The sequence below is a fragment of the Pseudorca crassidens genome, chromosome 2 (assembly GCF_039906515.1).
Source record: "Pseudorca crassidens isolate mPseCra1 chromosome 2, mPseCra1.hap1, whole genome shotgun sequence".
Lineage (NCBI taxonomy): Eukaryota > Metazoa > Chordata > Mammalia > Artiodactyla > Delphinidae > Pseudorca > Pseudorca crassidens.
This window is the reverse complement of record NC_090297.1, coordinates 100644718-100657680: the sequence shown is the minus strand read 5'-3', so window position 1 is coordinate 100657680 and position 12963 is coordinate 100644718. Positions and strand designations below refer to the sequence as shown.

Here is a 12963-nt window from a genome sequence, read left to right as displayed (position 1 = left end):
CTTAATTCTTCAACACTGGCTATTTGATAGTCTAAAAGCAAGGTTTTGTGGAAAAGGAAACTTCCCTGAAATCTCTAAGCCTAGAGTTTTCTGCGACTAGAAAGGTCACTTTTCCCCACTTGGTGGTGAGAACAGCTCTTTTATTTAGGAATACAGCTAACCCAATATAAGACCATGGGTTTTAGAGCCGGACAGACCTAGATCTGAATACCAGCTCTTCCACTTCTAGCTATACAACCTAAGTCAAATTAATTAAATCTTTACTAGCTTAGTTTCTTCGGGGTTTTTTTTTGTTTGTTTTTTGTTTTTTTTTTTTTAAATTTATTTTTGGCTGCTTTGGGTCTTCATTGCTGCATGCGGGCTTTCTCTAGAGGAGGCAAGCGGGGGCTACTCTTCATTCGGTGCACGAGCTTCTCATAGTGGTGGCTTCTGTTTGAGGAGCATGGGCTCTAGGCACGTGGGCTTCAGTAGTTGCGGCTCATGGGCTCTAGAGCGCAGGCTCAGTAGTTGTGGCACGTGGGCTTAGTTGTTCCATGGCATGTGGAATCTTCCCGGACCAGGGCTTGAACTCGTGTCCCCTACATTGGCAGGTGGATTCTTAACCACTGTGCCACCAGGGAAGCCCCAGTTTCTTCATTTTTAAAATGAGGATAATATCTTCAACCTCAGAATATTCTATAAAGATTAAATATGCATCAGTATAAGTGTTTAATAAATAGTGGTTACTGCTAGTACCACTAAGACAGACTAGCTGTCTTTAGTATTTCTGCATGACTTGATCTATTGGAAATCTCAGTTTTTAGTTCCCGTAACTTTGAGAAGAAAATCTTCACTTACCCCCTATAATCATCAAGAGAACGGTTAAAAGCATTCCCAGTTTTGAAGCTTCGTCTTCCATCTAATGTTTTTCCCCTCTTTTCCACCTTCGTTGATTCAGTGAATTCACCATCCAGGGGAACTGATAGGCATCTGGATGGACTCTTTGGCCTGGTTTTTATCCATAGCCTGCACTGACCTCCAGCCAACTTTTTACTCTGGGGCAGAGCTCAGCAAATAAGATAGCTTGTTTTTATAAATAAAGTTTTGTTGAAACACAACCAAGACTGTTTACATACTGTCTTTGATTGCTTTCTCACTGCAACAGCAAAGTTGAGTCATCATGACAGAGACAGGATCCTACAAGACTAAAATATTTACTATCTAGCCCTTTAAGAAAAAGTGTGATGGGCCCTGATCTAGAAGAAAGGTAACTGTAGGTTTGAGGGAGCCACAATCAGAACAAAGAAAGGAAGTGGAATGCCAAGAAATGATTTATCTATTTTGCGTTTTTGCCTATGCCTGGCTTGTTTAATGCCCAGTCGGGTATGGATCAGAAATGTTTTTGACTGGCTCATATTGTGAACTTGGGAAGAAGATAATCCAGTGGATCATGTTAGCAACCCATAGAGCTTTAAAAGCTGAAAGGTAATAAGATTGTGAGTGCTAGTGTTATTTTTTTTTTTTCCCCATAAATGTGGTTTAAAACTCTTCATTAGCTAGTAAGGTGATAATGAGTTACAAGTTCTCATTTGTTTTTGTGGTAGTATTTAGCTTTCAGGATTTTATTGGAGCTTTAAAGTAGAATTTCTTAGGTATAAAAAAAATCTTCCTAGTGAATATATTTTTAGCAAATTAAAAATTCATTAGGACCATCAGCAGAGGGCTGTCGTGAAATATTAGCTTTTAGACTTTGTACCTGTTTCTCCTTACAGGGGATATGAAAGGTGAGGTCTATCCATTTGGCATAGTTGGGATGGCCAACAAAGGGGATTGCCTACAGAAAGGGGAGAGCGTCAAGTTCCAGTTGTGTGTCTTGGGCCAAAATGCACAGACTATGGCCTACAACATCACACCCCTGCGTAGGGCCACAGTGGAGTGTGTGAAAGATCAGGTAAGTGGTTATATCTCTTGATCTGAATTTGATCCTTTTATGAGTTGGTAACCAAATAGTAACCAAAACCTTGAAACTTTTTCAGCCCAGGGGGAACCATCAACATTCATTTGGTTTTTATTTCCACTTTACCCCCCTTTTCAGTGATTTGAAGTAGCTTATTAAAAACACAGAGAAAACCACATGGAAAGAAAAAACGGCAATAGTAGCAAAAGGAAAGTAAGAATAGTATTAATAGCTAACACAATGGGGAAAATAAGTTTGGAGTGAGATTTCCAGGATAGAAAGACTATAATGTTTTTCATACTTGAGCTTAGAGCTTCTTTTACAGACCACACAAAGAAAGAAACCATGTGTAGAAGTGTTCATAAAATAAGCTTCGGGCAAACAAAACTATTCCTGGTACTTAAATCTCAAGGAAATCTCTCTGAGTCCTCAGAGAGGACATTTTTTGGTATCAGTACAGTGACTAACATTTTGTATGGCTGTTTCTAATAATACCATAACCCAGCTTAATAATTTTGGAAGGTATCAAAACAATGCATATGTTCAAGTAACAGCTTCCTAATGATTTTGCTTAATTCAAAAGCGTAGTTCATACAATATATGTAGGCACAAGGTAACCTTTCTTTGTTTCTCAGGCTATGATAGAGTGGATGGCAGTGGTTTCAAAGATACATTTCTTCCCTGACAAGTTTTGCAGACCCATATGCTGTTGTTATAGCCCAGGCAGCGAGCATCAGCACTGACACCACATTTTATAAACCCCACTAGCTAGGGGCAAATTGTGCTTCATTCAAAGTGAGTTTCTTTTCCCTGCTGTGTGGTATGTCTTTTTTATGCTGTCTTTTTAAAATTTCAGTTTGGCTTCATTAACTATGAAGTAGGAGATAGCAAGAAGCTCTTTTTCCATGTGAAAGAAGTTCAGGATGGCATTGAGCTACAGGCAGGAGATGAGGTGGAATTCTCAGTGATTTTTAATCAGCGCACTGGCAAGTGCAGTGCTTGTAATGTTTGGCGAGTCTGGTGAGTTCTTTGTTGTTGTTGATTAGTAACCTCCCTGGACTGTCTCTTTCGTAATCTCTGCTTTATCATATTTTTTCACTTTTCCATCACTGCTTTTTTTTTAATCCTCTTCTGCCACTTTCTGGTTATTTCTTCATTGTCTAAATTTTGTAGTTTAGCATTTCTGGCACTATGTTTTTGTTTTGTTTTAATAACAAAATAGCATGAGAGGAGCTGGAAGTCTCTGGAAATATTTCTTCATATTTTCCTTTTCTAATGTTTTTCCATACCTGCTACATTGTTTTTTGTGTCTGTGGAACTGGTTTTCTGGTTGCAGACCAGTCTCGGGATGACCCTCACCCAAATGATTCTTCCAGCTCCTAAGCAGTAATAAACATTGAGTTCAGAATAAAAACATAAACTTGTCTGCCCTGTCTTGCTAGTTAATTAGTTGGCTAGGTGAGGCAAGAGTCTCCCCTCATTAAAACTGAGTCATTTGGGTAGTTAGGTAGAAGACACACTACTCTGCATGTACTTTTCTTCCCATCAAGTGTTGCTTCTTCTCACCTATTGACTTTGTTACAGCGAGGGCCCCAAGGCTGTTGCAGCTCCACGACCTGATAGGTTGGTCAATCGCTTGAAGAACATCACCCTGGATGATGCCAGTGCTCCTCGCCTAATGGTTCTTCGTCAGCCAAGGGGACCAGATAACTCAATGGTATGAGGGCATACAAGGTTTTGGGCGGATGGGGGCAACTGATAGACCAGCATACTACTTGAGAACCTATTTTAGCAGAACTCAAAGAGCTTACTTTTTACCAAGGTGCTTCAGTATTGCTGTCATAACTAGTTAGCATCCCTGCACATTGGTTCAGCCCCTAACGTAATGGTTGCTTACAGTAAGAGGAACATTTCTTGGTGTTCCTGATACTTTGAACATAGTTTAGGAAGGCTTACTATAGATTTCCTCCTCTGCAAAAGAATTGGTGGTGATTGAGAGTAATGCTTTGGTAGTCCCTTTTGGAATTGTGAATGTACAATGATTGTCATACACCCAGGTCATTAACTGCAATTTTATTTCCTCACAGGGATTTGGTGCCGAAAGAAAGATCCGTCAAGCTGGTGTCATTGACTAACCACATCCACAAAGCACATCATTAATCCACTATGATCAAGTTGGGGGGATTCTGGTGAAGGGTTCTGAATATCTCCCTCTTCATCCCTCCCAAAATCTGGAATACTTATTCTATTGAGCTGTTACACCAGTTTTAACACCTTCCTCGTGTTATGTTTAAAAAAATAAATAAATTTAAGAAAACCATTTTAAAATTATGCACAGTTGCAGCCTGGAAAACTTAAGGTGGCGCCTTATAGAATCAATTTTAGGAGCTTTATTTGGTGCATTTAACGCAACTGGTAATTGCAAAATCCACTTCTGCCTGTGTAAGTGAAAAATATAGACTGTTACCTTGTTGGCCCTATGAAATTCTGCACTTGATACTTAGTATATATACTCTACCTTCATTACTTTTGGCAAGATGTTCTGCCTTAGCACTCAGTTGCATTCTTTTTCCTTTTCTTTTCTGTTCATTATGCTTTAATTCTGAGGACCATATGATGGTAGAATATATTAAAAATTACAAAAATTTGTATAGGCAAACCAGTTCTTTAAGTTGATGGCCAAATGTTAAAATGTTATTTTTCATATCATTTATAATTTTATCACAGTCCACTTAATGAAGTTTGGTTAGATTTCAGTGAAAATTATCTTCCAGGGTAGTTCCCCCCCCCACCCCCGGATGGGGGTTGTAACTTTACCACAATTAGTATATATGGTGCAGAATTTCATGCAAATGAGGTGTGCCAGCAGTGTGATAATTTAAACGTATTTAAAGAAAAACAAAAGGATGAATGCACAAACTTGCTGCTGCTTAGATCACTGCAGCTTCTAGGACCCAGTTTCTTTTACTGATTTCAAAACAAAACAAAAACAAACAAAAAATAATAAAAAAGTTGTGCCTGAAATGAATCTTGTTTTTTTTATAAGTAGACGCCTGGTTCCTGTGTCCTGTAAAAAGTACAGGCACTTGACCCTTGGTGTAGCTTCTGTTCGGCTTTATATCATGGGAAAGGATTGGTCTGATTTCTTGGCCCTCAACTTGAATTGGCCACGTACAGGGTCCCTGGCCAGTGGACTGAAGGCTTTGTCTAAGATGACAAGGGTCAGCTCAGGGGATGTGGGGGAGGGTGTTTTATCTTCCCCGTTGTCGTTTGAGGTTTTGATCTTCTCTGGGTAAAGAGGCCATTTATCTTTGTAAACACGTTAACACTTTTGCTTTCTCCAGTTTTCTGTTAATGGCGAAAGAATGGAAGCGAATAAAGTTTTACTGATTTTTGAGACACTAGCACCTAGCGCTTTCATTATTAAAACGTCCTGTATGGGAGGGGCGGGTCTGGGTGCGGCCTGCCGCGTGACTCCTGGGTCGGAGGCCCACGTGGCCGGGGCGGGGACTCCGGCGCCTGGGGCGCCGACTGATTGCGTAGCGGGTGGGGCCGGAAGTGCCGCTCCCTGGTGGGGGCTGTTCATGGCGGTTCCGGGGTCTCCAACAATTTTCCCGGTTGTGGTCCAAATCTGTCCGAAGCGGAGGCAGTGGAGCTTGAGGTAAGGCTCTGGCGTGTGTAGCGTTCGACTTTGGAGCATGCTGACGACTCCTTGTTGCCAGGAATCGAGCGGAATCTACGAGCTGGAGACAAAGGCCCTGGGCGGGGGGTCCTTCGTTTTGAGCCCTACGGGGGAGCTCTTTGGAGACAGGCGGGATAGAGAGAAGGGGAGACGGTCTGGAGGCCGCCCCCCAGAGCTCAGAAGATTTAAAGGAGTAGGAAGGGGGGTTTTCTTTACCTTAGGCTGAGGGCGGGGCCCAAGGGCTACTGAAAAATAGACGAGGGTGGGGGTAGCTAGAAGACTAGTCCAGAATTCTGAGATCCACGGTAACCTGCAAGTGTTTTTGCACTCCTGAATCACTTTGAGAACCAAGTGGCGATGAACGTGTACGGAACCAATACATTTCAGACTCTGGTTTTAGTTACTGTTGATTACAGAAAGCTTTGAAGTACTGTAGATGTGGTTCGACAGTTAACCCTAATTGCTGCTTTCCCACAGGTTCTTGCTGGTGTGAAATGACTGAGTACAAACTGGTGGTGGTTGGAGCAGGTGGTGTTGGGAAAAGCGCACTGACAATCCAGCTGATCCAGAACCACTTTGTAGATGAATATGATCCCACCATAGAGGTGAGGCCCAGAGGCAGTCCGCTGACCATACCTCTCTCTTTCAGTTTACTCTTAACCCATTCCCTTTCCCATACCTTTCTCCTATTCCTTAGTTAAAGGAATAATCAGGAGAGAAAATAAAAGTTATTTGGGGCACTGTGTTCAGTAATACAGTAAGTAAAGCTTTACTTGTTTTTGGAGAAGAGTTCACTTTTATTAGCTACTGATGATTTTCTAAAAAGTTTACAGTTTTTAACAGTTTTGAAAACGGTTACAAACTCAGTGTTGGACTCATTTAGTTTCTCCACATATGACAGCTCCGTTAAAAAGAAACACAGGTCATAGAATACCTGAATGATAGCAGGATGGAGATGAAGGATTCAGAGATCTGAGTGTTTCTTAGCCACTTGAAGCAGCTGAGACTGTGGGTTGGGGAAGAAAGAGCATAAGATTTTGAGTCACTGTGCCTAGGAATACAGTCCCTGTTTGCAGTTAGTTATATGATAGTGAGCAGATCACTTTTCTCATCTATTAAATTACCATAAACCTGTCTTGCCTGACACCCAGGGGATGTTGTGAAAAATCAAATATGTTAAATTTTTGTGGATGCTAACACACTGTGTAATTATCACTTATTTAAAGTTTCTGTTGTTTTTGTGGGAGTTCATGTTATAGATTGGCTTCAGTAAATGTCATCTAAAGTCCTTTAAGTAAAGAGTTTGTAATCTTATTCCGTTTAGAAACGTCTAACTCTAGAGATTATTTTAATCCACATGCTGGTCTTCGTACCACCCAGCCATTGAGTGTTTAATGCAAGCTAACTCTAATATAGCCATTATTAAAAATTAGTCATTAGTCCTTGGCAAAGTTTTATTTTAGGCTTACCAGCTTTAGTATTAATGGTTAGAACATTTTATTATTTTTCAGAGTTTTATTTGTTTTATTTGTTTGTGAAGTAATATACATAAGGTATATAAATCTTACATCTATAGCTCAGTGGCTTTAAATTTGTGTACACTTATGTAACCGCCGCATAGATAAAAATATAGACTATTTCCAATGCCCAAGAGAGTTCTTTCATGCCCCTTTCTAGTCAGTAACCCCCCCTATCCTGCCAGGAAATGACCACTTCTCTGACTTATATTATCATAAATTAGTTTGACTAAAACCTATCTTTATCATTTTAATTTTGCTTATTTCCTCAGAACACTCATACATTTGACCCTATCTCATGCTTTAAGGAAATTTGGACAATGTGAATTCTATGTTAATTTGAAAGTATATTACAGTCCCGCAATGGCGTGAGTTACAGAGGCGCTGTTCAATGCAAATGGGCTGGCAAACTATGTTACATACTGTTTCTGGAGCCAGATCTTTACTAAGTGTGATGAGGTTATTTTCTTTGAACTGAAGTCCCAGAACATAAATATTAAAATACAAGTAAAATTTTTGCCTTAGAGTCAAATTGAAATTTTTTTTTAATATGATCTATGCATGTCTGTCTTCCCAAGGAATTAATTAACTATACCACGTTTGGAACCTTTAGGAATTTGATTCAGGAATATTCCCCAGAGGTACAGTCTGTCATGATGAGAAAAATATTTTGATATTATAACCTTGTCTGAAATAAAAGGTATTTGTGTATTTAATCATAAACACAAAAGATAGTGCATCCTGGACCAAGTTATAATTGGTGGAGGTATGTTTAGAATTGTAAATGGACAATAAACAACTCAAAGAAGAAGTACAGTTCATACTTCAATGAACGTAATCTCTAGTCTAAGTGCGGTAGAACTGTCTTTTCAATTACCATGTTTTCTTCATCTTTTCCGGGAACAGAGTGACCACATTTTCCTTTCTATAGGCATATAGCATTTGGGGCTTTTTTCCTAGGGTGACATTAAGTACTTTCTGTTTGTGATTATATATCAGCAGTTTGAGGGACAAACCAAAGAGACAGAATTGGACTTGGTTAGGAGCTTATTTAACCTTAGCAATAGCATTGCATTCCCTGTGATTTTTAATAAAAATGGAATCTCCCTCTCTCCCTGCCCCCCTCCCCACCCCAGGATTCTTACCGAAAACAGGTGGTTATAGATGGTGAAACCTGTCTGTTGGACATACTGGATACAGCTGGACAAGAGGAGTACAGTGCCATGAGAGACCAATACATGAGGACAGGCGAAGGCTTCCTTTGTGTATTTGCCATCAATAATAGCAAATCATTTGCAGATATTAACCTCTACAGGTACTAGGAGCATTGTTTTTTCTGAAAGGATGATCTTTAAGTATGTTCTGAAGTTTTGGGGTGAGAATGAGGATACCACACTAGGGAAGATGCAATTTTTTCATTATGAAAAGAATTGCTTTTAGGTTGTGACATTGAGAATCTCGGGTTATTACTGAAAGTTAATACTGGAGTTTATTTTATATAAGCTACTATGTCTAGAATGCCTGATAATACATAAATGAAGCTTGCTTGCTAATGGGAGTGATTCAGAACTAGAGGTGTTATGAGAGATCACAGAGAGGAAAACACCTCTGAGAAACACTCTTCAGTAAGTAATAGAGAAGATAGTGGGAAGAAACAAATGGGGGGAGGGGAGTTAGATAAAGATGAAAGCAAGGCAAAGGGGGGTTAGATAAAGATGGTCTTTCTCCACAGAACCTTAAAGTTTCAAAGCTCAGTTGGACCATAAAAGTTCTAATACAACATTCTTATTTTACAGAAACAAAGTTCAGAAGGTGGTTTGTTAGGTTTTCATAGTCATGATTATTATTCATAGCAGAGCCAGGACCAAAAACTCAGGGCTCCTTTTTCTTAGCTCTGTGTTCTTTAGGCAGAATAATATAATGGTTAAGAATACAGACTCTGCCTGGGTTGAAACTTGGCTCCATCATCTCTTAGCCATGGAACTTTGGGGCAAACTACTAAATCGCTGGGCCTCAGTTTCCTTATCTATAATGTGGAGATGGTAGTACCTACCAAGAGTTGCTCTGAAAATTAAACGAGTTAATAAATATGTGAATCACTCAGAGCAGTGTTTAGCATGGAGTAAATGCTACACAAGCGTTCTGCCTGTAGCCTGAGTCTTGGCATATGCTCCATCCATATGACGATGTCGACTCTCAGAAACAAACTAGTCTAAAACTGGTTTTCTTCCCCTAAACCTGCTCTACTTTCCATTTTCTCTCTGCAGTTAATAGCAGCACTTAATAAAAAGCTTAGCACTTGGCAAGCACCAAAAAACTATTTGCTGAATTTTTAGAAATCGTTTTTCTCCTTAGGTTGTCTTATATTATCCCTTCACATAGGTTACTGCCATCACACCAAAGCTCAGTTCTGCAGATAGCCAGTGAAATGCATTTCAAGTACATGACTTTGTATGTAATCCCAGGGAAGAGTCTAGAGCAGTGCTGTGCAGTATGGTAGCCACAAACCATATGTGGTTTAAATTTAAATTCGTTAAAATTGGGCTTCCCTGGTGGTGCAGTGGTTGAGAGTCTGCCTCCCAGTGCAGGGGACATGGGTTCAAGCCCTGATTTGGGAAGATCCCACAGGCCGTGGAGCAGCTAAATCTGTGCGCCACAACTACTGAGCCTGTGTGCCACAACTACTGAAGCCCGTGCACCCAGAGCCTGTGCTCCACAACAAGAGAAGCCACTGCAATGAGAAGCCTGCACAGCACAACAAAGAGTAGCCCCTGCTCGCCACAGCAACAAAGAGAAAAGCCTGTGCAGAGCAACGAAGACCCAACACAGCCAAAAATACATAAATTTATTTTAAAATAAATAAATTTATTTTAAAATAAATAAATAAATTCATTAAAATTAAACAACTTAAAAATCAGTTCGTCGGCCCCATTAGCAACTGACTTTTCAGGTGTTCAGTAGCTTCATATGACTAGCATATAGTTGGACAGTGCAGCTAGAGAACATTTCCATCACCATAATAAGTCCTATTGGACAGGGTTGATCAAGAGAATCTGGAACAGTAGTTTCCAAACTGCTGTGTGGTATGTCTTACTTGTCATTGAAGAGAGAACTGTCAGTTGGGAGTTCCAAATCCTTTAGTCTCCTGTTAATAAGAGCAGTTCTGGTGTTTCCTATTTTATGTCTTGGACTTCCAGCTATAATTTGTTTGAAGAAAATGTTTGGACACCATCCATCTAGAGAAGTGGATAGACTGTCTTTCATTAAATACTGTCACTCTCAAGGGAGCTTCAAAAAGTTATTTGGAGGCAGTAAGATTTACTTTTTATACTTCAGACCTTAACCTAGAGTGTGATTTCTAGTTGCTGTTTAACTCCAGAGCCAAGCTTTTTGGAGAATCAAGGAGCCTAACAGGGACATGTGTCAAGATAGAAGGTGAACTGGTACTTGGCTTCCCTGCGGCTGCTGCATCAAGTCTACACCAGTCTTCTTAGTATGTAAGGCCTTTTATAAGTAGAAAAACAGTGAAACTCAGTATAGAAGCTAATAGGGCTAGGTGAAATCTGCTAGATTTTCTTTTTTGCCCTAGCTGTTTATTCCTTCCTAAACGTTTATTCTTCTGTTATGATAACATATTCCCTTTTTTAGGGAACAGATTAAGCGTGTAAAAGACTCAGATGATGTACCTATGGTGCTAGTAGGAAACAAGTGTGATTTGCCAACAAGGACAGTTGACACAAAACAAGCCCATGAACTGGCCAAGAGTTATGGGATTCCATTCATTGAAACCTCAGCCAAGACCAGACAGGTATAGTACAGCTTTTAGCATCTGGCAAGGGTTTATTTAAGGCAGAAAAGTTTGATTGACTGACTCTTCACTAGAGACATGATCCACGTTCTTTGCTGTTTTGGATTTTTTTTAATACTGTTCTATTTTTTTAATCTTCAGTTTAAACCCAAAATGAATTTATTAATATTCAAGTGTGGTTTCTTTTTTACTCATGCAAGTTAACATGCACAAATATTTCTAAAATGAAGACCCTTGATTAAAGATACTTAAAACATTTGTCCTTCATCTATCAACACCAGCTACTATTTAAGGCATAGGCCCTCCTGAATGGAAGCTTTAGATCTGGTAGTTCTGTATGTCCCATGTTATCCATTTTCCTTTACTTAAATGTTATCTTTGCAGAAAGTGCTATTGTATATCATCCTGCTAATGTGACTCAATAGGAATGCTGAATCAGCCTATTTTATCAGCTAATAATTTAATAATTGCAATTTTAAATCCACATAAAGAAGTACAAATGAGAGAGAACTTACAACTTGGGTTGTGTCTGTTAAGCTGTCTTTATCATTTTCTCTCTTTTATAGGGTGTTGAAGATGCCTTTTACACACTGGTAAGAGAAATACGTCAGTACCGAATGAAAAAACTCAACAGCAGTGATGATGGGACTCAAGGTTGTATGGGATTGCCATGTGTAGTGATGTAACAAGGTGAGCATGTGGTCTCTTGACAGAATTATAAACATTATTTAGGTAATTTGGAGGAGTGTTGCTATTATCTTTTCTGTGTTGCTATTTAACAGTTTCTGCTCACTTACAGCTATAAAATAAAGAACTTTCCTTATGGCACCCTTTCTGAGAGTACCACAGCCTAAACTGTGTTTAAAACATTTAATTATTTTACAGACTATTAAATTTTCAATAATATTAGAAATTAGAAGACATTGTTTATGAAATGTATTACCAGGAGCTTGAAGGATCACTACATGATGATGACATGGTGTGTATTCTTTTCTCATAGATACTTTTAAAGTTCTAGCATCAGAAAAGAGCCACCGTCAAGGTAGGACGGGTTTGGAAATGAATGTATTATCATTTATGTTGATTTTGTAACCTTGTCTTTCTAATACTCTCTATGTACCATTTATACAGACTCCATCTTTATTTCAGCTGCACTGACACCTTGGTCCTGACTTCCCTGGAGGAGAAGTATTGCTGTTGCTATCTTCAGTCTCACAAAGAAGCTCCTGCGATTTCCCCAACTCTCAGTAGATCAGTATAATATTCTCTATTTGAGAAGTTCTCAGAGTAACTACCTCCTCACTTGGTTGTCTGACCAGAGAAATGAACCTCTTGTTACTCCCAGTATTTCTCCACCCTGGGTTCTCCCCGAGCACACACAAACCAACCTCCACCACCCCAGGTTTTTCATCTGAAAAGCAATTAATGCTCTGAAACAGAGAACCAAACTGTAGAAACGTGAAATTCTGTAGAAAACAATGTCTTGAGCTCTGAAGTAGCAACTGCTGGTGATTTTTTTTTCCTTTTTACTGTTGAACTTGGAACTATGTTGGTTTTTGGAGAAATGTCATAAATTACTGTTTTGCTGAGAATATAGTTAATGTTGCTGTTTGGTTTGTTTGTAATGTTATCAGCTATATTCTATAAACTGGCATCTGCTCTGTATTCAGAAATACAAAAGTGAATACTGACTTTTTTGAGTCTATCCTCGTCTTCTCGACTTTCTTGTAATTAAATCTGACTTTCACAATGAAGTGCCTTTTTCCTGGAAGTGGTTTGTAGACTTCCTTTACAATACTTCAGTGGAATAGATGTCTTAGAAACTGTTATACATGAAAATGATTGTGCGAGATATGTCTGTGACCCGTCTAGCTTTGAGGGAAAGATATACCAATATGATAGCAGATGCCATTTCTTACATGTATGAAGTTGATTTTCTAGAGACCTGTTTTGGGGCTCTCCCAAGAGAAAGGTGAGACTATAAATGATTAGGGATAATTTTGCTTACTTTTTACCTAAT

The 12963-nt window shown here is 39.3% G+C and overlaps 2 protein-coding genes across 6 annotated transcripts in view; both read left to right on the top strand.

The window, feature by feature from the left end:
- CSDE1 (cold shock domain containing E1) overlaps positions 1-5340 on the top strand; it is a 36913-nt gene extending 31573 nt beyond the window's left edge. For all 4 annotated transcript variants that reach the window (XM_067727350.1, XM_067727349.1, XM_067727348.1 and 1 more), the window contains 4 exons: positions 1752-1930; positions 2793-2956; positions 3521-3653; positions 4024-5340. In XM_067727350.1, the coding sequence (XP_067583451.1) occupies positions 1752-1930; positions 2793-2956; positions 3521-3653; positions 4024-4071 (524 nt within the window). In that variant the 3' untranslated portion in view covers positions 4072-5340. The remainder of the gene's footprint in view (positions 1-1751; positions 1931-2792; positions 2957-3520; positions 3654-4023) is intronic.
- Positions 5341-5442: 102 nt separating this feature from the next.
- Positions 5443-12697, top strand: NRAS (NRAS proto-oncogene, GTPase). Of its 2 annotated transcripts, none has more exons than XM_067727358.1 (7): positions 5443-5597; positions 6096-6223; positions 8272-8450; positions 10784-10943; positions 11510-11633; positions 11944-11985; positions 12093-12697. In XM_067727358.1, the coding sequence occupies exons 2-5, from the start codon at positions 6113-6115 to the stop codon at positions 11627-11629; spliced, it is 570 nt and encodes a 189-aa protein (XP_067583459.1). In that variant the 5' UTR covers positions 5443-5597; positions 6096-6112; the 3' UTR covers positions 11630-11633; positions 11944-11985; positions 12093-12697. The 2 variants fall into 2 exon arrangements, with proteins under 2 accessions (XP_067583459.1, XP_067583460.1); XM_067727359.1 differs by having other exon boundaries at positions 12075-12697.
- Positions 12698-12963: the final 266 nt, after the last annotated feature.